This window comes from Oryx dammah, unplaced genomic scaffold, assembly GCF_014754425.2.
Source record: "Oryx dammah isolate SB20612 unplaced genomic scaffold, SCBI_Odam_1.1 HiC_scaffold_13, whole genome shotgun sequence".
NCBI lineage: Eukaryota > Metazoa > Chordata > Mammalia > Artiodactyla > Bovidae > Oryx > Oryx dammah.
The window spans coordinates 50,577,502-50,603,811 of record NW_024070197.1 but is presented as its reverse complement, the minus strand read 5'-3'; the positions used below and the strand labels follow the sequence as shown (position 1 = coordinate 50,603,811).

The window sequence follows — 26,310 nt, the reverse complement described above, 5'->3', positions numbered from 1 at the left end:
ATGAGGGGAGGGATGGGGGTGAATGAGGGGAGGGATGGGGGTGAATGAGGGGGAGGGATGGGGGTGAATGAGGGGAGGGATGGGGGGAGCAGGAATGGAGGTAGAACAGGAGCCTGGGCCCCAGGGGGAGGCAGGGGTTGTGATAGGGCCCAGCCCACAGGTCACAGGCCTGGGGGCTCCAGGAGGTGAGAGAGACAGGGACTCAGGCCTGAGGCTGGTGAGACTTCTGCTCCGAGGCCCCTGCCCGGGCGCCCAGGCCGTGTGCTCTCTCGGTTGGTCCCTCCAGACTGGGCTGCGATCCTGGCCACAATCACAGGCCTCTGGCTGCTCATGCAGGCCCAAGGAATCTGTGCACATAGCAGTTCTGTTCTTTTGTTTTCCCTCAGAGGATCCACCAGAGGCCACTGAAGGGCAGGGGAGGTGGGGAGAGCCAGGGAACGGGCCGCCTGCACACCTGGGCACCACCACGGTCACAGCCGAGCCTGGATGGGGCCCAAGAGGCGCGTCCCTCACAGCCCACCGCGTGGTCAGCGGTTCCAGACTCGGGACAGACCCCCATCTGCTCTGGAGGACAGAAGCCCCCAGGCCCCTCCCGCTCTGCGGAAGCTACAGGGCCCGGTTCAGCCGCCTGTTCACTGGCAAAGGAAACCACAGGAGGCGGCTGAGGTGGCCACGGTCCCGCTTTAGCCTGACCCCAGGGAAGGAGAGGAGGCCCAACTATATATACTCTGGGAGACAAACAGCGCAGGTCGGAGCCTGGTAAACAGCCGGCCGTTACAGGGAACTAAAAATACTCCCTATAATTATGTGATTAAAACACACCAGAAAAATCGACCCGCCCCACTCGGCAAAGGCCCGAGACGGTGCACGGAAGGGGGAGGCCACGCACGTTGGCCTGAGGTGCCCGGGGCGGCTGGTCTGGGCCACCACTGCCCATCGCACGCTGGTGGCTTTCCAGGGCTGCCCGAGTGCCGAGCCTCAGCCTCGCAGCGTCCTCCCCAGGGCAGAGGCTGGTGACCCCGGGCACCCGCAGAACCCCAGCCACAGGGCACTGCCATGGCTCCAAACGCTAGAGCCACCTAACCTCAGGAGTGGGGGCACAGCAATCTCAGGCCCTCACCACCGACCAGGGCCTTGCTTTGGACTAAAGGGAGAAGAAAGGATGAGAGAAGAAACTTGCTCTCATCTGATTTAACTCTTGGCTATTTTGCAACAAGTATTCATACATTACTGTTGTAGTGAACAGTTAATACAGATCAAAACATGGGCGGGGATCAAGTCCCTCCTGCCTGACTGTCCACTGGGTGCTGCCCCTCCCTCTCCACCCCACCTCAACCCTCCGACTGGTCACCCAGGGGACTGGAGTCCCCATTTGCAGGCCACTCACTGACCACCTTCCACAGACGGCCTGACCCTGGGTGCACTGCTCTGGCACCTTGGATCGGCCTTTCTACCCCTTGTCCAGCGTGGCGGACAACCTCTCTCCCTCCGGCAGACTGGTCTTGCCCGGTGTTCCCCGCCAGCGCCCCCCCAGCCCCCTCCAGCCTGGACCTCAAGCTGTATGGCATCTACTAGGGGATACCCCTGGGGACGGCATCACTGATGGCACCATGTTTCTCTCCCATCTGGACTCAGCACAGCGTGAACAAACACGGCAAAGGCCCTTACAGGACCACGGTGCCGGAAGCTGGGGGGATCCACACCTCCCTTTACACCCAAGGAAACCTCGGCCCAGTTACAGAGGAGAGCAGGTCCAGCTCCTCCCATCCCACCACCACGGGCCCTGAACCAGAGCCTAGGAGCCTGCCAGGAGCTCCATCTCAAGAGACCTGGTGAAAAGATGCTTGAATGAACTTGGGAACAGGTTCCACGTGAGCACAGGAATCTGGGCAGGCAGGTGTCAGGCCGGGTAGCCGGGCTGGCCCTAGACAACACACCTCCTGCCCTGGAAACCACCTGTGGCCAGTGGGCAGCCCCGTGTGTCGCGGATCCATTCGCCCCCACCAGCACTGTGCAAGGGAGGGCTGCCCCGCCCTATCCAGAGGCCAAGAGATCAGAGACCTGGCATTGGCCTTCAAGCTTTTATTGTCTCATTTACAGGTGAGGAAACTGAGGCCCAGAGAGAGGGGTGAGAGCCTGGCAAGTCAAAGCAAGGCAGAGGCTGGCACTGCCTCGAGCTCATCCTGCAAAGCCAGCCCCTAGCCTCCCTGGGGCTGCCCATCCTGGGCTCTTCCACAGGTAACACCTGCCAACAGGTACGCAACTCACTTGCCCTGGGAAGGAAAACCCGCTTGTGTTCTCATCCCCCAAGCCCCCTGATCCTCATCCAGAGAGCAGGCTCAACTCAGAGGGGTTCAAAGGCCAAGAGTGGGAGGAGATCACACAGAGGGCACGACCCACCTCCTGGCAGCACTCAGGGCAGCCTTCTCACCTGCTTCTGTAACACCTGGAGCCTGTATCCCAAGGAGGAAGGAAAACTGCTTTGGTAACCAGAAGGAAGAAGTCTACATAAAAAATGTCTAGGAGAAGGAAATGGCAACCCACTCCAGCACTCTTGCCTGGAGAATCCCTTGGACAGAGGAGCTGGGCGGGCTACAGTCCATGCGGTCGCAGAGTCGGACACGACTGAGCTACTGACACACACAAAAAGCTGAGGAGATACTTGGTGGTACAAGCATACACTTTATCTATTCTCCCATCTCCTGCAGGAAGCAGGTGGGGCAGGCAGCACCAGGGGGCAGGATGGCTCACCCCACCCCTCACCCCTTCTGTAAGTCCTGAGGCCTCAGTGCCTGCAACAGCTGGCCTTGGGCAAATAAAAGACTAAGTGTTTTTTTTTTTTAAGTCTATATATTTCTAAAAGTAGAAAACACAGAAAAGACCAATACTTCATTGGACCAGGGTGGTCAAGAGTGGCTTCCTGTAAGAGGCAGCTCACACTGGGCCCTAAAGATAAGGGGCAGGCCCAGGGGATATCCTCAACCCTTGCGGTGGCCCCGCCACAGAAGGCAGTCCCCTGCGGCTGCACACAGAGCAGAGGGCCCCTTTCCCTCTCCGTCTCTGAGCACTGAAAGTGTTAGAGGAGAGACACCGCCCAGGAAGCAGCCTCACAGCCAGGACCCAAGATGTTCCCCACCACTCCACCAGCACTTCCTCTGCAGGACCCTTCCTACTGGTACAGATGCTGGTGGGGTGGCCGTCCTCAGCTCCTGGGCTGACCCCGGCCCCTCCCTGATCACACTGATTCCTTGGGGCCCATCAGCCAGACACCTGAGTCCTGCAACATAATCAGTCCTGGGAGCGGGCAGGAGCTGCCAAGGCCGAGTCTTCTCCCTAAGGTGGCAGAGGAGAGCAAGACCCAGCCCCAGCTCTGAGGGGTCTCTGAATAGGACAGCCTGGGCTTGCTGCTGGCTCCAAGAGCCTGGCAGCCCGGGAGCTGAGGTGGACTCTCAGGGCCACATTCCTAACAGGGGCCCCCGTCCTAGGACTGCCTTCCCACTGCCTTCCTGCCTGCCTCACAGCAGTGCTGAGACAGTGATGGTGAATACCCTATGTAGAGGAGGAAGTGTCCCCATTCTAAACGGTGACACAGCAGTGACAGTCAGGCTGGCAGGTGACGTGGCATGCGGTGGGCGTGCCTGAGAGGCCGGAGCCCCATCCCACAGGAGGAAGCCATGTTGCCGCCCTGCACGTGTCTGCCGGTCAGTGATACAGTTCCCACCTTCTCACCACCTGCCTCGCTGCTACAGTGTGACCTTCAGGCTGCCCCTGCCCCGTTAGGTCAAGAGGCGGGGCCGTTCCCGGGGAAATCACAAAGTGTTCTGTCCTGATGTCTCTCTAGAAGCTTTCGGTTCTGGGTCCTTACCCCCTCAGGGCTGCAGGGACAATAGGTAAAATGATGAAAGCTGTCACCCTTCCTGGGACGGGGGACTGGGGAGTCTCTGACGTACTAAGGAAGTGGAAGTGGGATTTTGGGAGGCGAGGGGTGCCCTAGGATAACCCAAACTTCAGATGGCCCATCCAGCACCCACCACTCACTTTGAAAACACTGCCGAACTAACCATTTCTACCGAAGCTTGTCACAGAGCGAGGGTGCTCAGAAGGCAGCAGGGCGACCATCCCTCCTCCAGCCAGCAGCACAGCAAGATCCCTCGGGAGCCACTCGGCCCCGAGAGCTGGCGTCCGGCCTCCACCTCTCAGGTGTCACTGGGCAGGGCTCTCGGCCAGCTCTACATCACCCTCCCCTGAAGCTCAAGAAAAAACATGGAAGTCCAAGTCCTACACCCAGACACAGAATCCGTGTGGGGTATGGCCTGGGTATCCGGGTCTTAATTAATAGGCTTTATTTTGGGGGACAGTTTCAGGTTTACAGGAAAACTGAGCCAAGCACACAAAAAATTAGTCATCAGGATGTGAAAAGCTCCCAGGAGACTCCAATACAGCCCAGGTGGGAACCCTGAGTAGCTCCACCTCGCATCCAGAAACTAGAGACCTACCCTCCCCCCAACTCCATCACCCACTTGAGTTGCAGCCAAGGGCCCGATGAACACAGATTAATTCTCGGGGTCAACAAACTCCAGCTCTCAGTCTGAGCCTGGCTCCACCACTTGTTTTGCTGCAGCCCACAAGCTAGAGGTGGTGTTTACATTTTTTAATGGCTGGAAAAAATATCAGGAGAGTTGATGATGTGAAAATATTTACTATCCAGCTCATCAGAGAAAAGTCTATTGACCATGAACAAGGAGACTGCACCGTGGGGGGAGGCATGCCCTTCAGGAGGGAGGCCCCTCCGGCACAGGCCAACCTGATTCCCCTCGTGTCTTCGGAGGCTAAGGAGGCAGCAGGTGTGCTGCGGGCCGTCAGAGGCGAGCCTGCAGTGAGAAGGTTACTGGCTTCTGAGCCCAGCCTCCAGCTGGGTCTCTTTTCCTGGCCTGTTAACATGTGTTTTCCCAAGGCTAGAGGAGAAAGACAGGCCGGCTGACCCTGCGCTCTTCCCAGTACATCCTGGGCTGTTCTGTCCACACAAGGCTGACTCAGACCCTCCTCCCTGACCTCAATGGTTTTCATTGATTCCTGTCCTGAAAATTTCCCCAAGTTTCACCACTTTTCTCTGCTACAAATCAAAACACAGTCTGTGTGGGAGTTGATGCCGGCTGTTCTGGGCCCCCACATTCCTGGCCCACTAGAGCCCACGCCCACCTATGACAGAAGCGGGCAGAGTCCACCTGGAGAGATTTAAGAGGCTCTGCAAAGGCTTTCAGAGTAAAACCACCAACACCCACCATGGTCTGACGGATTTCCACCCAACAGGCAGACTCACAGTGCAAACCATTCCCTGTTTCTCTGAATTAATCAGACCACTTTTCAGCTCACACCCAGTAGAGGCAGCCCCAGAAGAGGGAGCTGGGGACTAAGGGCTGGCGTGTGAAGGGTGAAATGAGGCTCTGGCACTCTGCCCTGGGCACACGGAGGCCAGGAGGGGTGCATAGGGGAGGGGCCTTGAACAACAAGAACCACAGCTAGAGCTTTCTGGAAGGGGCACAGATGACAGCACAAGCTGGGGACACTGATGCCAGGGTGGGGACCTCAGCTCTGGCACCAAGACCAGAGTCTTCTGGGGGCACCCTCTCCCCCAGCCCAGATCAGAGCCACCCCCGGCCCCTCCCGCAGCTCTAGAGCCCAGCGGAGGAGCCAGGGCACCAGGAAGGCAGGGAGGAACCCGAACTATTTTTTCCAGAGTAGGGCAGGCCCTAGTCCGGCCGGGGGTGGGGACGGGAAGGGGAAGAGTGAGGGGGGCCGAGCCCAGGGCACAACGACGTTAGTTCTGCTCCAGAGGCTCCAGATTAAACAGCTCCAGGCAGGAAGCCCGCCTTCTCCCAGATTGGTCAGGAAGTCGTGATGCAAGTTTGCGCTTTTTTTTTTTTTTAACACGAAAGAGAGAAAGAGATTCGTGCCCCACTCACCGACGCCCCGGCCCCTCCCATGGGGGGCCGACATTCCTCCCCTGTCCCCGTGTCCCTACCCCCAGCGCCGCGGGCCGAGGCATCCGCCGCCCTCTCCGGGGGGCGCTCGCCGCCGGCCTTCGTGGGCGCCTGGGGTGCCATCTGCCCGCCACCCCGCCGCCACCCTCCTAGCCTGGCGCTCGGGGCCCCGGCCTTAACAGCGGGCCCGGCGCTCTCATGCTTCTGGAATGCGGGCGCCCAGGGCCGGGCGTCCCGGGGAATCTCCGCGCCCGCCCGCGCACCATCCTCTGTCCGACCATTCTCGCCGGGTGGCCTGGCCGGAATGCCGGGAACGGGGACGCAGACCCTGTCCCAGTCCAGAGCCCTCCGCGCACGCCCCCACTCACCGGCCAGAAGCGCGAAGGGCAGCAGCAGCCAGTATAGGACGGCGCCGAGCACGTGCGGCTCCATGCCCGAGGGGCCCCGGGGGCGGGCCAGGGTCGCTCGGCCGGCGCGGCGCTAAGGGGCAGTGCGAGGGAGCCCCGGCCGGCGCATGGCGCACAGGGCGGGTCGCCGCACGTGCCGCGAGCCGCGGCCAGGACCCCGGCTGGTCAGCAGGGACCCGAGCGCCTCCGCTTCCTCCTGCTTCCCCTCTCAGGGCCAGGGTCCGCAGCGCCCCGCCGGTGCCGACGGCCGGGGTCCGCGCTCGCTCCGGTGTCAGCCCTGCCCCGCGGCGGAGCGCCGCGCGCGGCTGGCGACTCTCTCGGCGGCTCGCGGAGGCCGAGCAGGGCGGGACGCGGCTCGGCGGCTCCCTCCTCCCTCGGCCAGCCCGTGGGCCTTTATAAGCTCGGCCCCCGCCCTCCCGGCGTGCCCGCCCCCGCGCCTCCCCGACGGCCCGGCGCGCCCCGGCACCCACTCTGCGGCTCCACGCGGCTCGTGCCCGGCACTGGCCCTCACGGTACGGGGTGTCCAGTGGGGGCCGGAGAACCCCGCTCGGCGCACTTCCCTAGAAGACCCCCCACCCTCAACAGACTTGGCGGGGCCTTTCGGAGTCCGTGGGTGCGGGCGGGGCAGCTTCCTCCCCGGCCGTCGCAGCCCAGAGCGCTCGGTAAAAGTGCCCTAGCCCTGGGCTTCTCGGACAGCACCCCACTCCCAAGTGCGCCCCGCGTGGCAGGAGCAGCTGAAACCTTGCTCCCCGGCCCGCAGCGCCCCCTGGGACCGTGGAGTGGCTCGGAGGGTTCCACCGGCGCCTCCGCCTGCCACCACCACCACCACCACCACCACCACCACCACCAGGGACCCTGCCGTAGGAAGGAAATGAGAACTGTCCTTGGGTCAACAGGCCAGGGTCTGAATCCAGGCTGCACTGGGCACTTCACTTGGGCACCCCAGTTTGGCCTTCTCCACTTTGAGTTGGGCTGGGAAAGGAGAAAATAATAGAGCCACCCGGTGTGCAAGGGCGGAGGTGGCAGGACTCAGGGCCCAAGGACACCTGAGGAAGCTGGCGCTGCAGCTCCAGCACAGGCCCAGAGACTCCCACTCTTCAAGTCAGAAACTTTCAGTGGACTTTCATGAAACCTAGGATTTCAGTGCTGATCGCGTTTCTCCCTGCCTCTCTGCTTGCTCCTTCCTGGAGTCATGTCTGACCCCGGACTTTTTCTGGACCCCTTGAGACTTTAGTCTCAGGGTTCCTCCTCAGGTCAGAACCCAAAGGAGTCTGGGGACATGGGCCTGAGCTAACAGAGTCCCAGGACTGCCTGTAAATGCTACCTATTCCCAGCCTCTAGAGATGGCTGGAACCTGGCCACCGGACCTTTCCCTTGGCAAGGATGTGGCCAGCATCTCTGAGCAGCGCCAGCATCAGCAGAGAAAACTGCAGGACAGCCCACAGCGGCTCCCCTGGGTGCAGGCCTTCTGCCCAGGAGGCCACCCGCCTCTCCAAGCCTCAGGGGACATCCATGAGATAGGGTGGGGGCTCAGCTGCAAAACTGTGAAGACTTCAGACAAAGCCATGTAAAAATGATGTGAAGTGACACACCCGCTTGAGGGGTCACCATCAGCCCCTTAGGTGACCCTCCATCATCCTTCTTTCCTGGGGTATGGGCTGAGAGAGGGAGGCAGAGGGAGCGGGGCTCACCCAGAGAAATGGGCAGAACAGACTCAGCATCAGGGTCAGGGCTCCCCACGCCCTGTCCTCTGCCTGGCCTGCCCTCGGCATGACCGGGGCAGCTGAGGGCCCTTCTCGGGACATGGGACACAGGGTCTTGTCTGCATAAAGGGTTTAAATGCAAAAACTAAAAAGCTTAAAAATCACTTCCTTAAGCTGAGTCCGTCTAAGGCCTGGGGTACAAGGTTCTAGACTCTGTCCCAAGAGCAAAGCCTAAGAGAGAAGCAGGAAGACTCAGAAAATGAAGATAAGGGGAGGAGAGCCCTGGGCGAGCAAGCCCCCAGACCCACTACGGCTTCAGGGATCTGGCTCACAGCGCTTCCCACCTTCCAGTCTGGCTCCAGAACAGAGCAAGAACTCTCCCTGCAAAGGAGCACAAGGTATGCTTGCAAGAATTGTGAGCAGCAAGACTGGAAAAAACCGAACTGTTCTGGCCAAGTTAGGAGCCCTTAAAGAAATCACAGTGTATCCTGCAGTGGAGGCTTCAAAGCAGTTAGAGACCCAAGCAACACTCTGTGTATCAATATGGAACAATCCCTAAGATACTGTGTTACAACTGGGGAAAGCAGCAGCCTCCGTCCAGCCTGCCGCAGATACTCCACTCTCTGGGAGGCAAACAAGCCTTAACCAAGCTTGCGGGGTTGCTATCAGATAGGAGGAACAAAGGTCGCTGAAATGCCTTTTTGTGTTTTGGGTTTTTTTTTTTTTTTTGATGCACACATGTATCATCTATTCACATAATAAATTCTATATGAGCGCAGTGGGGACAGATTCTCAGCAGAAGAACTTCCCCACCTGCCAACTTGCCAAGTAACAGGTGGGGGGAATCCTGGCTGTTCAGTAACACAAGTTCTAATCCTTTGCAGAGGAGGACACAGGGGCCTGATGGGGGGAACGTCAGCTGCCAAAGGACAGGACAGGCCTTGAGGGTTCCTGATTCCAAGTCCAAAGCCATTTCTGCCCCACCACCCCATGGCTTGGGGTCCTACCACATTTGTTAATTAAAACAGAAATTTAACCACTATGGAGAACAGTATTAAGGTTCCTTAAAATCTAAAAAATAGAGCTACCATATGATCTAGCTATCTCACTCTTGGGCGTATGTCCAGAGAAAACCACAGTTCAAAAAGATACAGGCACCCCAATGTTCACTGCAGCACTATTCACAATAGCCAAGACATGGAAGCAGCCTAAGTGTCCATCAACAGAGAAATGGAGAAAGATGTGGTCCATATATACAGTGGAATATTACTCAGCCATAAAAAGAGGGAAATAATGCCATCTGCAGCAACATGAATGGACCTAGAGATTATCATACTAAGACAAATATCATATGGTATCACTTAAAAAATACAAGTGAACTTATTTAAATAAGTTACAACTTATTTACAAAGACTATTTGAAGAAACAGACTCACAGACTTTGAAAACAAACTCTTGGTTACCAAAGGGGAAACATAATAGGGGGGATAAATTTGAGGAGTTTGGGATTAACATGTACACACTGCTGTATCTAAAACAGATAAACAACAGGGACCGAGTGTATAGGAGAGGGAACTCTACTCAAAATTCTGTAATAACGTATATGGGAAAAGAACAAGGAAAAGAATGGGTATATGTATGTACAACTGACAACTGTATACCTGAAACTAACAACACTGTAAATCAACTACACTCCAACATAAAATAAAAATTAAATTTAAAAAATAGCACTTTAGTCATGGAAGAGCAGGAACTGTCAGGTGCTCCACGGAGAGAGGAAGGGCCAGGGCAGGAGCGTCATCAGAGGGGTTTTCATCATTCAGGCCTAACTTTTTCCCAAGGAGATCACAGTTATCCTTACCTGTCTCTATACTTACAAATTATTTCTGAAAGAACCCAGATACTCATGAACAGATGAATGAGTAAACCAAATGTGATCCCTCCACACAATGAAACATTATGTGGCCATAAAAAGGAAAGTCCTATTGCTACTACAACCTGGATAAACTCTGGGAACATTCTGCTCAATGAAAGAAGTCAGATACAAACGGACAAGTATTACACAGTCCCACTTAGATCTAAAATAGACAAATTCATAAAAGCAGAAGCTAGATTAAAGGTTCCTGGGGCTGAGGGGAGGAGGGAATGGGGAGTTATTACTTAACAGGTATGGTCCTTCCTTTTGGGATGATGAGGAAGTTCAGGAAGTAGTGGTGGTAATTACACAACAGTGTGAATGTACTTAATGCCATTCAACTGCATGCTTAAAAATGGTTAAAATAATACACCTTGTATTATGGATTTTTCCCACTTTAAACAATTAATGTGGGGGATTTGCATGTAGCTAAGGTTTCCATGTAGCCTACACTGAGACTTCCTCCACCAGAAGCCTCCCTTGAGGCTACTAAGTTGTCTGTTTCTTCTGGATGCTGTTTTCCTGATTCCTGCCCAGAGACTTGATGAGATTGGGGATTATTTTTTAATTTTCCCGAGTACATTCTCACTGAGTCTCCCCAGACCCCTTTTCTTGGAAACAAGACCAGGAATCGATCCAGCAGAGAATAAGTCCAGGTCATGCTCCTGTCAATGGATCCCAGGCCAGGCTCCTTCTTCAGGACATGTCCCCCCAGAGCCCCCTCCCATCCACCTGCCCACCTGGAACCGTCAAAACCCTGTTTCCCTGCTCCCCGAAGGCCTAGCCCTCGGCCCTGTCCCTGATCAGGACGTGACTGGACCAGAGTCAGCACTGGTGCTTGATTCTGCACTCAATGCTCCCAGTTGGTCTGGAATCTGCCCGCTGACCGCATGGGCCAGCTGAATCCAGAGGCTGGAAATCGGCGCCTACAACACAGAAACGTGCCTCTGGGGCCTGTGGCCGCAAGCTCTTGACGAGCCACCACGAGGAACGGCGTGGGCACTAAACCCACACTGTGGGAAAGGTGGCCTGGTGAGTAACTGAGTTTTCCATGTGAAGCCAACTTTCAGAAGTTGGTTAGTGGTTTCCCTACCCCCATCTCAGCAGCCAAACAGGACTCCAGCTGGACAGGATGACAGAGGGACCGGGCCAGAATGGCCTGGTGGTGCTGATGGCCCAGCCCCAGGCGGCAGATACTGCCCAGCTGCAGCAACAAACCGGGCCAGCGCCCAGCATCCAGTGGCTGACATGCCAACAGGGACAGTAAGCTGAGGGGCCTCACAGAGATGACAGGCATGGCCGAGACTCACGGCTCTGCCTGGGAGGGCAGTGGAGGGGGACTATGCCGACAGCAGAGGGCACTGACGAAGGAGAGAGGGCGGCCAGGAGCAGAGGCGAGGCTGAAGCACAGCCCTCCACATGAACTGGGGTCATTTCCACCATCCCCGTGAACTGGGGTCATTTCCACCATCAGATAGTTCTTGGGCTTATGAGGGTAGGGATGCTGTGAAAAATGTCCAGCACCAAACTTGCGCAAAGCAGGTGAGTGAGGGAACAGAGGAGGCAGGTGACTGTGCGGCAAGAGTGAGATGGCCTGTCACCCCTTCATCAATTAGCACCTGGAGGCCTGGGGTCAATGTTGCACCCATGGTTCTAAAGAAAACTGGGGACTCCCTGGTGGTCCAGTGGCTGAGTCCACGCTCCCAAAACAGGAGGCCCGTGTTCAACCCTGGTCTGAGAACTAGATCCCACATGTCCCAACTAAAGATTCCACAGGTCACAACTAAGACCTGGCACAGCTGAATAAATAAATAAATCTTAAAAAAAAAAAATCAGTAACACAAGTGTTTCTAGCACCTGAAGAAACTGAGCTCAGAGAAGGGGTTGCCGGGCCCAAGGACAATCCAAACTGACCTGCGCCCCTCTGCCAGGTCCCAGATGCAGCAGAGGCTTGGGCTGGCTTTGAGGACTCCAGGGCCTCTCTGAGCAGAGGACCCCTGCCCCCTCAGGTCCCACTCAGGCTGAGGCGAGTAAGGCATGACAGGCAGAAGACAGTGTCTCTCATCACTTCTGCATCTTCTTCACTCTGGTTGTTGGGGAGACAGTGGTGTTCTGAGCTCCCATTGCCCCAGCAACATGCTGAAGGAACTCAGGGCAGACCACCAGGGTGTGCCAGGGCAGCTCCCCCCACCCCTGGGCAGAGCAGCAGGCAGATGCTGCCCAAGACGTGGCAGCCTCAGCAACCAGGCACTCCAACCTGAGCCTGGCAGGACAAGGTGGGCATCACCAGGTGAGCAGGTCTACAAGGTGGGCATCACCAGGTGAGCAGGTCAGCTGGCAGTCCTGCTGGGTCACGCTCACCCCTCCTCCCTTCCCACGCTGTCCGATCTCAGTAGCCAGGCTGCCGCAGCCTCCTCCAGGCCTCTAGCCCCACAACGTCCTCTGCACGTACGGATCTGCCTGCCGCTTTCTCCCCACCAGCCTTGGAGAAAGTTCAAACTTGATCACAGTATTCTGCGTTCTCTGTGAGCTGGTGATCACACTTGCCCTGGCCACACTGTCCGTCCTGCCTTCAACTCCCAAAGTCGTGGGCCAGGCCCTCCTCATCCAGTCCTTGGATGTGCCAGTTTCGCCCCGTGCTGGTGACCAATCAGTTCTTGCACCAGAGCACCGCCCTAGAGGCAGCACCCTGCATGCTGGCCCTGCGGACACATAGGATGCCCTCCTGGGCAGTGTGCTCACCCGACTGAGGGCACACAGCATCCCGTGGGAGAGTCGGCCTGTGGCCTGATCGCGGGCCTGCTCACTCCTCTAATCCAAAGCCAGGGGCTTGGCCCAGGTGCCTGCAGCAACCCCTGCCTGGTGTCAGTCCACCCAGGCTTCCTGCCCAGCCAGGACAGTGTCTGAAAATCCTGCCAGCACGTGGCTTCCACTACCCTCAGGAGAGACCAGATGCCCTCTGAGGCCAAGCCTGCCCCCTCCCACCAGCGCATGCCCTCACTGCCTGAGCTCCGGGGGCCCCCAGCTCAGTCAGAGCCCACGGCGGCGGCCCCCCTGGGTGTCACTGCACCCAGTCCACCACGGCTGGGTCCAGCTCTCCCAGGGGCCCCTTTATACACTTGTTCAAGGTATGTTTCTGCACTGGTGGCTCCCCGAGGTCCCCAGGGCTTGGTACCCCGAGCACAGTTGGCGCTGGGCGAATGCTGGACGGACGGCGGCCTCACTCCAGCCCCAGTTCTCAGCACCAGCTCACCTTCCACTTGGCCGGACTTGAGCCCTCAGAGGCCGGACACCACCCTGCTCACGGGCGGCAGACCCTCAAGGCGTCAGAGGAGGGACGTTTACAGCGCCTCGGGGGTAGTCCACGGGCCGCGGACTCAGGAGGGGTGCCCACCGCCACCCTCCGGGGGAGGGAAGGAACCTCGCTGGGCAGACGCTGGGGTGATCTGGCTTCCGGAGACAAGCCCTCGGTCTCAGGAACGTCTGTTGTCTCAGGTTGTTCATGCAGGTTTAGGACGTCTCGCCACGTGGGGCCACTCTGTGGGCAAACGGTGCGCCGGGAGGGGAGCAGGTGACCGCACTCGGGTGTCACAGGCAAGCCGGTGCATGACAGGACCCTGGGGCTGTGGTGACCAGGTAGCCCGGCGCCCCCTGGCGGCCGACGCCGCGACTGAGGTACTCTGTCAGGCGGCAACTCGGAAGCTCTAGGAACTCTGCCACGCCCCCGCGGGCTCGCCCCGCCCATCACGTGGTTCCCCACCGCCCGGGTGGGCAACGCCACGTGACGGACAACCAGGCCCCGCCCCTAGCCTAGCCCCCGCTAGTCCGGCGCCTGCGAGATTGGCAGCTCCGGGGCTCATCGCTCTTGCCCTGGGTGGTGCGCGTCCACTCGAGGGCTGCACCCGGGATTGGCCCTCACTTCTGGCCGCCTCTTCTTGCGTCGCAGGGCCCTCGTACCGTCTCTTCTTTGTGTCTGGTCCCTGGTAATCCACACCGCTCCTGCCTGCTCCTGGCTCCACAGGCCGGTGCGCAGTGGGGGACTCTGGCTGCTCTTGCATTTGCCTTTAGCTAGTTTTAACACTTTTTGCCCTTATTGGAAAATTTTAAGTCTACTTAGAATAACTTGGGCACGTGATTCCACTCTTCCAGTTTCATGATTTTAAAATAAAGATCGAGTATTTCCATGATAATTTAGCATTCTCCAAATTGAGATGCGCTGTCAGTGTGAAATACAGGCTTCACTTCATATGATTGGTACTAGTGATTTAGTACTTCGTGATGATGATGATGGTAATAGTAAATTTTATATGGACTTGTTGAAATAACATCTTGGAAATATGGGTAATTTATCTCACAACTGTCACCTTATCCTTTATACTTTTTTAATGCAGCTACTAAAAAATTTAAACTACACTTGGGGCTCCAGCTACATTTCTTTTGGACCTGAACTGTAGTAGACACTGACATTGGAGCAAGACAGTGCCCCACCCCCCACCCCGACCTGCTCTGAAACTAAGAGTGCTGGGGACAGTATCTGTCATCATCACGTGAGAGTCTCAGGCTCAGTTCCCTTTCCCATGATTCTCACAGTAGCCTGCTGACACCAAGTTCCCTTTAGGTCTCCCTGGTATGGATGAGGAGATTCAGGCCTGGGGAGGGGAGAAGGGGAGACTTCCTGGGTCACTCACCCTGGAACCAGTGGCTTCCACTTTGTCCCATCCTGTTATGGAGCCCAAGGTTGCCTGGTGGACAGTGAGCGAAGTGCAGATGGATCCTGGCTGAGATCCAAATGTCTTCACTGAAGGTGAAAAACCACCTCCATTCTTGACCACGGACCTCGTGTGACAAGCCAAGACCACTAAAAGCACCCTGGTGGCTACCAGTGGAAGCTTTCGGCCAGGTCCCTGGGAGTCCCCAGAAGCCTGAATTCCACCACAAGTCTCTGACTGCAGAAGAAAGAGCAGCAGGCTGAGAGGCAGAGGTAGGGATACAGACACAGCTCCCCAGTGCACCGGCTCTGTGTGCCAGGAGAGTCTGTTTCTTCACCCAAAATGGGATAGCACTTGTAGGGTGAAACAGATAAAGCACTCCAGTCCTGGGGACCAGGGCCTGCACACAGCACACCTCAGCAGAGGCCAGCTAGTTTTGTTTTCTGAAACTGTAAAATCCGTAAGTGGCTGCACACCCTGGGTAGTTGTTGTGACGTGTAAATGGTGCCAAGATACAGCACTGGGGATCAGAGAGGCAAATACTAAGGTGGCAAGACTGGTAGGAGCAGCAGTGGGGCTGGGTGGATCCTAGGGAAGTCAGACATGGCTGTGGTCCAAACTCGGTACCTACTGCAACTCTTCATATTTTGCAGTGTGGCTAAAGTGATGGTGGTGATGGTGATGATAGCAAGCCCCATCTGCTTGAACTGGCTGTGGTCCGAGCACTGTGCTGAGCACTTCACCCACACTAATCCTCATGGGCCAAGTAGTATTACCATCCCTTGCTACAGATGAGAAGACTGAGGCTCGGGTGGTGCAGCCACCTGTGTGGAGTCACATAGCCAGATTCCACTTGGGCTGTTTGACTGCAGATCCTTCCCCTATTCAGACCCCAGCTGTACACCCCTAAAAATTACTGTCGATCTGGGTTATAGGTATCAATATTTGCCATATTAAAAATTAAAACAGAGGCTTTAAAAGCCTATGTATTAAATCATTAAAAATAACAGTGATGGACCCACACTTTAAAAAAAATGAAAATGAGTTGTACTTCCCAGGACAAAAAATGTTAGTGGAAGAGTGGCATTCTTTTGCTTTTTGTCAGTCACTTTAAAGTCTGGTTGAATAGGAGGTGGCTGGATTCTTACAGCTGCTCCACATCCAATTTGCTGTGATGAGCTGTTTTGGTCAAAGCAAATGAAGAAAATCCAGCCCCACATTGGGGATGCTGTCTGGGACCAGGGCACAGTGGCGGAGGGAGTGACAGCACCAGATTGCCCGAGTCTGTAAACTTCAGCTTGTGGCCTGATGAGACCAAACCCTGGGCTGAGGAATTCTACAGGAAAAGCAAACTGGAGACCACGACAGTCCCCCTGGCCAACCTCCAGGTTGAAAGTTTAGGTCAGCCCACAACTAGTGATATTCCTGTATGTAGATCCAGAACAGGCCTGGCTGACAGAGATTAAGCCCACAGGCCTCTCAAGGAGCTGGTGGAGGGATCAAAATAAGTCACTCCAGTCAGGGATGGGGGTCACCTGGGTGGGCACAGGCTCTGGCTCGCCTCAGATGGGTGGGCTGGCCAGCAGTGGGGGCATGAGTTTGAATTTCAGCTCAGGTCTCTTGCAGGGTCTGTGACCTGAAACAAGTGGCTCAACCTCTCTGATTTCAGTCTTCATATCCATGAAATGGGCATACCTGTAGAATCTATGTCCTAGGTAGCTGTGTGCATCAGATGTAGCAGTATGTACAAAGCTCTCAGGACTAGACCCGGCACGTGGTAAGCATACACACTTTGGTCATTAATATTCAATGCCTGAGTCCCTTCTCCTTGTGGTCCTTGGTCACTCAGTAAACACTGGTTGATCAAATGACTGAAAGCACAGTCCCAGATCTCCAAGTTTCTGCAGAGTAAACATTCACAGACAAGGACCCTGGCCCCTCTGCCATCTGGTCTCTCTCCCGTCCAAGCATTTCAGCCAGACTGTCCTCTCTGAGCATTCCACACCTACAAACTAACCTGACATGTGAGGTGGAACCTTGTCACAGAAGGGGATCTTCCCAACCCAGGGACTGAACCTGCGTCTCCTGCACTGGCAGGTGGATTCTTTACCACTGCACCACCTGGGAAGCCCCAAGACTCCATGGGTTGGGAGAAATAGAAATCCACCCAGGCACTTTAAGCAAAAGAGGCAAAGTAATGTCTGCTTTTCAGTATGCTATCTAGGTTGCTCATAGCTTTTCTTCCAAGGAGTAAGCGTCTTTTAATTTCATGGCTGCAGTCACCATCTGCAGTGATTTTGGAGCCCAAAAAAATAAAGTCTGACACTGTTTCCACTGTTTCCCCAGTCATTTCCCATGAAGTGATGGGACCAGATGCCATGATCTTCATTTTCTGAATGTTGAGCTTTAAGCCAAATTTTTCGCTCTCCTCTTTCACTTTCATCAAGAGGCTTTTTAGTTCCTCTTCACTTTCTGCCATAAGGGTGGTGTCATCTGCATATCTGAGGTTATTGATATTTCTCCCGGAAATCTTGATTCCAGCTTGTGTTTCTTCCAGTCCAGTGTTTCTCATGATGTACTCTGCATATAAGTTAAATAAGCAGGGTGACAATATACAGCCTTGACGTATTCCTTTTCCTATTTGGAACCAGTCTGTTGTTCCATGTCCAGTTCTAACTGTTGCTTCCTGACCTGCATACAGATTTCTCAAGAGGCAGGTCAGGTGGTCTGGTATTCCCATCTCTCTCAGAATTTTCCACAGTTGATTGTGATCCACACAGTCAAAGGCTTTGGCATAGTCAATAAAGCAGAAATAGATGTTTTTCTGGAACTCTTGCTTTTTCCATAATCAGAGGATGTTGGCAATTTGATCTCTGGTTCCTCTGCCTTTTCTGAAACCAGCTTGAACATCAGGAAGTTCACGGTTCACATATTGCTGAAGCCTGGCTTGGAGAATTTTGAGCATTACTTTACTAGCATGTGAGATGAGTGCAATTGTGTGGTAGTTTGAGCATTCTTTGGCATTGCCTTTCTTTGGGATTGGAATGGAAACTGACCTTTTCCAGTCCTGGGGCCACTGCTGAGTTTTCCAAATTTGCTGGCATATTGACCCCCAAATGCCTACTCTCCAGGGTGTATATATATATATATGTGTGTGTGTGTGTGTGTGTAAAATATCACCGTGCTATACAGCAGACATTAACACTGTAAAGCAACTATATTTCAATAAAGTACATTTTAAAAATTTTATTGGGTGACTCGAGTACACACACCAAACAAAACTGTAGCAAAATGTAGCCTTATAGCCTCCGCCCACGAATAGCTTGCTCCTGTCTGTTAACAAACTATGGACCTAGTTGCGGACACCCTTTATGACATATGGGAAACGATGCTTCTATATCCACCTGTCTCGGCGGCTCCCAACTTTCTCACTCTTGTCATTTTGCAAGCAGCAGCCTGACAGATGTTTCTGTTCCTTTAACTTTTCTAAAGGCACAATTCACACTCTACACAAAACTCGGCAAAGATGGCAAAGTAAAACGCCAGTCTAGTCTCAGTTTTCACCCCCTCCCAAGACAACCCTTGTTAGTTTCCTTCCAGAGCTGCGGTCAGACTTCAGGACCGGGCTAACTGCATTCTTCTATGATGGGAATCCCACAGACAAGGAATCTGCCAGATAGCTCGATAATCACGTTCACCCTTAAAGAAGTGTGCAGTTCAGTGGTTTCGATCCGAGAGGCGCACCCCCGCTGCCTCAGCGTCCGGGTCCACACACCGAGCCTCAGGCCAGGCCCGGGATGCGCTTCCCACGTGCACAGCGCCCTCCAGGTCCGAGCAGCCTGACGCCAGCTTTACTGCACCGTATTAGCTTAAATTTCCGCTGGAAGCAGCGTACCATTTCCCTCTTTGCCAGGACAGCACTGGCTTGTCGCCCACTCGTATCTGCCCCGCCCAGCGCAAACCCCGCCAAGGCCTGGAAGATAGCAAGGGGACAGCCAATGACCCCCAGGCCCTCCGAGTGGCGCATGCGCGGCAGGCGCAGCCCGAGCGAGAGCGGCGCGAGAGGACCAGCGTGCATGCGCCCGGGAGCGTCCATTTCGCGCCAACTCCCCCGGCCGCGGTGCCGATGGTCCCGCCCATGGCGGGGGCGGAGCCAGGGTGCGGCGCGAAAATCCGCGGGAAGCGCGGCTCCACTTCCGCCCGCCGGCCCGCCGCAGTGCTCCTGCTGCTTCTGATCCCGCCGCTCCCGCCATGGCGCAGCGCCGCCTCACCGACTTCTTTGCGCGCCGCCGTCCCGGGGTCAGCGCCACGCTGCCGCGCGCCAAGCCGGCGTGGCGCACCCCGAGCCCCGCCAAGTCCGCGCCTTGCGCCGCGGCTCCGGGTCCTGGCAGCAGCCGCAAGCGCGCCCGCCCGCCTGCCGAGCCCACGCGCGACGAGCGTGTGCCGCCCGCGCGCAAGAGGCTGAGGCTGCCGGCTGACGCGGTGAGAGCGCGGGGCGCGGAGGGGAGGGGGAAACCGAGGCGGGGGTGACGGACAGATGGGAGGGAACCCGTGGAGAGGGGTTTGGTGCCGGGCGGGGAGGAGGCGGGGCTGCTGGAGAGACCTGCCCTGGAGGAGGGCACCGACAGGGGGCCTGGAAGCCCGGGGTGAACCTAGATCCACCCCAGTGAGGGGCTGGGCCAGGTCACGTGCACCTAGTATGCGGGGTCCTCCCTTCCCGAGGACGTCCGAGACGGCGGGGATGCCGGGTCTGACCGATGTTGGAAGAGGGCCAGCGGGCTGGTTAACACCAGGCTCGTCTGCAAGACTGGGCGAGGGTCGGGCCTGGATGACTCGACCTGGCTGGGAGTGGGCGTCTCCTGGTCAACCGAGGGGACTGGAGAGATGCTTTCTGGGAGACGGTGCACCCCAGGGTCTTGTGGTTTCATCACCTTTGGGGTCCTTCCCGTAGGTCTCTGGCCCCAGTTCCCCGGCTGCCCCTGTCTCCGCAGAGCACCCTTCTCCGCAGAGCAAGGAGACAAAGAAGGCTGCCCGCTCAGCTGGTGGGCGACCCTGCCTGGCAGCCCAGGAGAACAAGGTGAGGAGGCTGGACCGAGGGCAGGGTAGGTGGACTGGAGTGGGGTGACAGGCAGACTGATGCACCCTGTATCCACAGGTCCCTTCAAAGGTCACCCTATCTGAGGTCAAGTCGTGCCTGCAGCGGGCACAGGAGCTGGGGGCACGGGTCCAGGAGCTGAAAGCAAGTGCACAGAAGGATGCTGGGGAACCCAGCGCTCCAGAGGATGAAGGACGCCTGGAGGGGCCATGGTGAGTCCTGGGTGGCTAGGCACCCCAGGAAAGGGTAAGCTGATGGGAGGCCTGATGAAGCTGGGCTGAGCTGGGTGTAAGGATTGCTCCTTCCAAGGGGGTCAGCATAGTCCACAGGTCTCAACCTCTGTCTGGGAGAGGGGCCAGTTACTGGGTACCTTTTGCCCGGCTGCATGTCTGTCTCCCACCCCCAGGTCACGTGGTTATCATATGCCTCTTAGAGGCAAGGAAGCCAGGGCTGGAGGTGGTCGCGGACCTCTCTGGGTGACAGCTGGGTTTGAAGCCATGCTTTTGTCTCTGTCCCTTCGTCGTGCCGGGGAGGCATGTTGGGGCTTTGTAAACTGGAGTATAGTGTATCCTGGGGCAGCTCTGGGATCTCCCCCGCCACTCTGCCCACCGTTGAGTGCTGGAGGGGGTGGGTCTGGTGCTTCTCACAACCCTGCTCCCTTCCTGGCAGTGGAGAGCAGATGCCAGCCTACCAGCGCTTCCATGCCTTGGCCCAGCCGGGGCCCCCGGGCCTTGTGCTGCCCTACAAGTACCAGGTGCTGGCCGAGATGTTCCGCAGCATGGACACCATCGTGGGCATGCTCTACAACCGCTCCGAGACCGTAACCTTCGCTAAAGTCAAGCAGGGCGTCCAGGACATGATGCACAAGTGAGCGGGGTGGGCCAGGGCCTCGTCCTGCTCTTGAAGTCTGTATGCCCTCTTGCCCTGGCTTTCTGACCCCTGCACCCTCTTCCCACAGACGCTTTGAGGAGCGCAACGTAGGCCAGATCAAAACCGTGTACCCCAGCTCCTACCACTTCCGCCAGGAGCGCTTCATCCCCACTTTCAGGGATGGCATCAAAAGGTCCGATTACCAGCTCACCATTGAGCCGCTGCTGGACCAGCGTGAGTGTACCAGGCTTTGGGTTCCTGCCTCAGACGCTGCCCAGTTTGAGCCATGGGTGTGAGGTGGCAGGCACTGGGCCTCATCTGAGATCCACAGGTGTGGGCTGGGTGAGTGGGTAGGCCTGGCCCCGGGGCTCAGGCCCTGACTCTTCCTGCAGAGGCTGGCAGTGCAGCCCCCCAGCTCACGGCGTCACGCCTGCTGCAGCGGCGCCAGGTCTTCAGCCAGAACCTGGTGGCCCGAGTCCGGGAGCATCACAGGGTGAGCAGGTGCCCCAGCTTCAGTGCTTAGTTGTCCCTGCTGTTGCGGTCCCATCAGATCCACAGGAAATGGGCTCCTCCCAAGGCTGAATCCTAGAGTTCTAACTGCTCTCCTTGGCCGTCTTCTACACATGGGTGGCTGTAGGGCTGGGCAAACTGGGAACTGAGGATTGCAGCCTTTGGTCCCCAGAGGCTTGGGAAGAGTCCCATAGATGATTCTGGGTGCTCTTTACTTTGCCCCCAGTCCAGCTGAGCCTCTGTGGCTCAGAGGTGAAGTAACTTGCCCATTGCTCAGCTGGACATCTGACCCTGGGTGTACCCAGGGTCACCGGGTGCCCTCCTTCTCACATAGGCCTTCCTGGCCTCCCTGAACCCCCCCATGGAAGTGCCAGAGGACCAGCTGACACGCTGGCACCCCCGCTTCAATGTGGATGGGGTGCCTGACATTGAGCCTGCCGAGCTGCCCCAGCCGCCCACTGTGGAGAAGCTGACCACCGCCCAGGAAGTCCTGGCCCGTGCCCGTAGCCTGATGTCACCCAGGGTAAGGCTGGGGTGGAATGGCCTGACCCCCATGTTGGTGTCTGATAGGCTCCCCCTTTGGCCACGGGCCTCAGCATGGGTGGACATGCCCTTCCCACCGTGGAGTACCACCCACCAGCAGGCACTGTCCTGGGCAGGCAAGCATGGGCCCTGGATGTGCTGAATGAACCTGGGCTGGATACAGGGCTCCTAGGGGCTCCCCTGCAGCTGGACGGGGGAGGCTTCCCCTGACCTCTCCCTTCTTACCTGTCCTAGATGGAGAAGGCCCTGAGTGACCTGGCCCAGCGCACAGCCGAGCCTAGCAGCCCCAGGTCCCCCAGCCTGGCACAGCCAGCCACTCCACCTGCTGCCCCACCTTCTGCCCTGAAGGGGGTGTCCCAGGCCCTGCTGGAGCGAGTGAGTGTTCATCGTCTCCATGGTGTGTGTGTGTGTGTGTGTAAGAGAGAGACAGGCCCCTGAGCACTGATGCCCACCACAGATCCGGGCCAAAGAGGCGCAGAAGCAGCTGGCACAGATGACACGGCGCCCGGAGCAGGAGCAGCGGCTGCAGCGGCTCGAGCGGCTGCCCGAGCTGGCTCGGGTGCTGCGTGGCGTGTTTGTGTCAGAGCGCAAGCCGGCGCTCACCATGGAGGTGGCCTGTGCCAGGATGGTGGGCAGCTACCGAGCAGCCATGAGCCCCGGTGAGTGCGGAGTGAGGGTGGGCACCGTACCCTTGGGGTCACCTCCTGAGGCCCCACGGGACTTGCCTGTTCTCTCAAGGCAGGGCAGCCCATGGTGGGGTCTCCGTGGGAGTGCGAGCTGCTGGGCGAGGCTGCGAGGTCACGGTGGCATCTTTTCCTGTCTTGTTATGGGAGGTTCGACAAGGTCCTGGTGCCCAGCCTTACACTCCCCTCTCTGCAGGGGAGATGGAGAAGCACCTGCAGCTCCTCTCTGAGCTGCTGCCTGACTGGCTCAGCCTCCACCGCATCCGCACGGACACCTACGTCAAGCTGGACAAGACCGCTGACCTGGCAGGTGTCATGGAGCAGCTGGCCCGCCTGGCCCGTGCAGAGGAGACACTGTGAGCCCGGTGGACATGTGCTGGGTGTGTCTTACTCCCTTTCAGAAAATGATGCACTTTGCTCTCCCTGTCCTGAGTCTCATGAGGGCCAGGCTGGCCTGGGCTCGGGCTGCTGAGCTAGAGGGTCTCTGGTGGAGGCCCCCTGCCTTGTATACAGGATGCAGGGAAAAGGGGGGGTGAGGGAGGGTAGCATGACAGCCAGTTACCCTCTCTGGGGCCCATGGGGGCTCCTGGAGGACCCGGTATCACACATGTTCCCCACAGAGGCAGGCCAATGGAGAATCTGAGATTGAGTCTCCCTGGAGGCTCCAGGAGGAAGCAGCCGTGCCCACCCACTCCCTGGATCTTGTATTTGGTCTCTAGACTGTCAGATAAAGTTGTTGGAAGTCAGCATGTTTGTGTGATGAGTTACAGCAACAGGGGAAGGCAAGTTGGGGTGCCCCTGTGTGTGCAGACAGCTCACGGGGCTTGAGAACCACCAAACGCTAACATCAGAAAGTGCCCGGCCTGCCTAGTGGGCCCTTTCACCCTGTCAGTGGGAAGGAGACTGCTCTAGAAAGTTGTTTATTCTCATTCCATTATCAACCTGCCAGCAGCTCCAGGCCATGGGGCTTCCAGAGCCTCAGCAGGGCCTCAGGGGCAGCCCCACCCTGAAGAAAGTCCTTCAGACACATACACAGAGCAAGTCCAGGTGGGCAGCCAGTGCCCCTTAGTGGCCACTGGGGGTTCCTGCATCTGCCCATGCTGGTCCTCTCTTCTTCCAGGTGGCTTGGGGCTGGGGTCACTCGTACTGCAGGAGGGAGAAGAAGGGCACAGCCCCCAGCTTCTCCCTGCCCTTTAGTGAGGTCAGCTCCACCAGGCTTACACACTCCAGCACCTCAGCCTGCAGCTGGCCCAGCAACTTACAGGCTGCACACATGGTTCCTGGTGGGGGAAGAAAGGGACCATGGAGACAGCCCCTAGGAAACGAGCTGAAGCCTGTTCCCACCCCGCACCAGGCCCACTCTGCTGGGGAAAGACCCTCACCACCAGTGGCGAGCAGATCGTCCACAACCACCACCTTCTGCCCTGGTTCCAGGGCATCTCTTTGGATCTCCAGTTCAGCCTGCAAAGAAAAGTAGACATGACCTACAAGTGTCCCCAAAAAACGGCCTTGGTACACAGAGCTGGGGAACTAACAAGGGCCACCTCCTAGGCCCAGTTCTAACCCACCCTATATCTCCTGGCTGTGTCAACCTGGCCCAGCTCCTCAGCCTCTCAGCTCCCATGTCCACTCCAACCACGGTGGCTCCACTGGAGTCCATGGCTTTCCTTCTGGGAATGCACGGTCCACAGAGGCACCCCCCTGGCCTTCTCACCTTCCCGTATTCCAATGCATACGAGGTGCACACGGTGGGGCCCGGCAGCTTCCCTCGCTTGCGGATGAGAATGCAGCCCAAGCCCAGCTCCTGGGCCAGGGACGGACCAAACAGGAAACCGCGTGAGTCTAGGCCTGTCGGCGAGACCTGGGGTGTTGGGGGAGGCCGTGTGCTACAGCAGCATTGGGTCCCCGCAGTTAGGGCTGGACAGTGACACGTAACCATGACACAGGACACATGGCCTCATGGGCTCCAGGTGATAGGCCAACACCACCCGGGCACTCTGGGGATGCTGACAGACTCTCCTATCATCCCAGGACTCCTGTGTGCTGGAGAGCAAGAGGTCAGGGGCTAGGCAGGGGCCACTCCACACAGACGTGGAAATAGCCATGTGGCCTGGGGTAAGCCACCTGACCTCTCTCCGAAGTTCAGCTGCTCACCACTGGCTGGTGGTACCTGAAATGCCCTTTGCAGATGGCTCAGCATCTGTCCTGGGAACTTCAAGTCCAGAAGGAGAGGCTGTGACTGCACCGGCCACCTCAGGGATGGACTGAGCCCTTCTGGAGGAGCTCAGGGTCTCCTCCTCACCTGGGAGTTTTGACTAGGGAGGAAGGCTTCTGGAGGAGACTCCACCTCTGCTAGCCAGAGCCCCTCCCATTTTCAAGGACCAGCAGGAAGAGAGGGTCAGAGATGGGGCTCTCGAGACACGTGACCTGACAGGGCCTTCTCGGATCTGCAGCTGCTGCTGCTAAGGCGCTTCAGTCGTGTCCGACTCTGCGACCCCACAGACGGCAGCCCACTAGGCTCCCCCGTCCCTGGGGTTCTCCAGGCAAGAACACTGGAGTGGGTTGCCATTTCCTTCTCCAAAGAGTGAAAGTGAAAGTGAAGTTGCTCAGTCGTGTCCGACTCTTCCCAACCTCATGGACTGCAGCCTACCAGGCTCCTCCACCCATGGGTTGCCATTGCCTTCTCCCTCGGATCTCCTGGGTTTTCCTAAAACCCTCCACTGGGTACAAGGCCTGGCACAGGGCAGGAGCTCTATAGGCAGCAATAGAACAAGCAAGCATGTTTGGCCCTGGGGAAAGTCAGCCTGGGAGCCCCATCTGTCCAGGGCTGGGGCAGGAAACTGGGGTGCCAGTCCTCAGCGCGCCGCCGGCAGCCACCGAAGAAGCCGCCCAGGCTGAAGGGGCCTATTGCCCCACTTTGGATTGTTAAGTGAGGGTAGGGCAACGAGTCTGTTCTTACAACTTCACTGGGGGCGTCCGGTAGGTCCCCCCTCCCCCCCCCCCCCAAAGCCCTCCCCTAAGCAGAATGCGGCCGCCCTCCCCAAGCCTGCCCTGCCCAGGGTAAAGGACCCTCGACACCGCGGCCTCGTGGCGGACACGCGCAGCCTCGGGGAGGGTCCGGGGACCCAGCGGACGCCCGCCGCTCCACTTGCCCGCGATGTAGTCGATCCTGCCGCCGTGGGCCTTTTTCAGGTGATTCGCCAGGAGGCTGATGGAGGCGCGGAAGGAGGTGGGGTCCTTCAGGACGGGCGAGATGTCCCTGGCACGCGAGGACAGGCCTGGTGACTGCCAGACCCACGCAGAGGCCGCCGCGTCCCGACAGCCCTGGCCGCGCGGCCCCGTCAGTCCCTCCCGTCGTCCGTTACCTGAACAGCACACCCGGGATGGGGAAGTCGGGGAAACTGCGGATGCGCCGCGCCACCAGCTGCAGCTCAGAATCCGCCATCACCACTTCCGCGCGTGTCGCGGGCACGAGGGCCCGGCTCAGCGGCTCCGCGCCTGCGCGGAGTGGGAGCGGAGCCCAGGGGGCGGGGCCGGACGCCAGGCTTAGCCTCTCCGCTTCGGCGCGGGAGGGGGGCGGGGGCGGAGCCCCAAGGAGCGGGGCCAGCTCCTCCCGTAGGAGGTACCGTATTTCATCGAGTCTTGAGTACGGTCGGTTTTAAGACGCTCGCTTGTTTCTGGTGCCCCGAACACAGGCGTCCGCGCCTCGAGGACGTTCGCGCAGGGCCCAGATGTGAGTCTGGGTTGATGGAGTACAGCGTCTACGCAGGCCCAACCAGAGTTTCGGGGAAATACTCGCCCGATTTCGGCCGAGCCGAGAGTGCCCGCAGGTCTTCGGCACAGCTGTGGCCGGGACCCCAGGCCTTGGGCGGCACGCACCGACAGGCCTTGCCCA

General features: G+C 57.7%; 3 protein-coding genes across 6 annotated transcripts in view; 1 reads left to right on the top strand and 2 right to left on the bottom strand.

Annotated features, from left to right (window-relative positions):
• Positions 1-6,735, bottom strand: part of PIEZO1 (piezo type mechanosensitive ion channel component 1) — a 57,353-nt gene extending 50,618 nt beyond the window's left edge. For all 4 annotated transcript variants that reach the window (XM_040253671.1, XM_040253669.1, XM_040253670.1 and 1 more), the window contains exon 1: positions 6,350-6,735. In XM_040253671.1, coding sequence (XP_040109605.1) covers positions 6,350-6,413 — 64 coding nt within the window. In that variant the 5' untranslated portion in view covers positions 6,414-6,735. The remainder of the gene's footprint in view (positions 1-6,349) is intronic.
• An 11,205-nt stretch (positions 6,736-17,940) lies between these two features.
• CDT1 (chromatin licensing and DNA replication factor 1) lies at positions 17,941-23,162 on the top strand. Its single transcript, XM_040253693.1, has 10 exons — positions 17,941-19,196; positions 19,666-19,791; positions 19,870-20,021; positions 20,479-20,676; positions 20,768-20,913; positions 21,072-21,172; positions 21,524-21,712; positions 21,967-22,107; positions 22,190-22,391; positions 22,612-23,162. Exons 1-10 carry the CDS (start codon positions 18,966-18,968, stop codon positions 22,773-22,775), a joined length of 1,650 nt encoding a protein of 549 aa, XP_040109627.1. The 5' UTR covers positions 17,941-18,965; the 3' UTR covers positions 22,776-23,162.
• A 157-nt stretch (positions 23,163-23,319) lies between these two features.
• APRT (adenine phosphoribosyltransferase) lies at positions 23,320-26,267 on the bottom strand. The gene is made up of 5 exons (XM_040253705.1): positions 25,781-26,267; positions 25,568-25,674; positions 24,130-24,263; positions 23,798-23,876; positions 23,320-23,695 (listed from the first exon to the last, which is right to left on the bottom strand). The coding sequence occupies exons 1-5, from the start codon at positions 25,858-25,860 to the stop codon at positions 23,553-23,555; spliced, it is 543 nt and encodes a 180-aa protein (XP_040109639.1). The 5' UTR covers positions 25,861-26,267; the 3' UTR covers positions 23,320-23,552.
• Between the last annotated feature and the right edge of the window lie 43 nt (positions 26,268-26,310).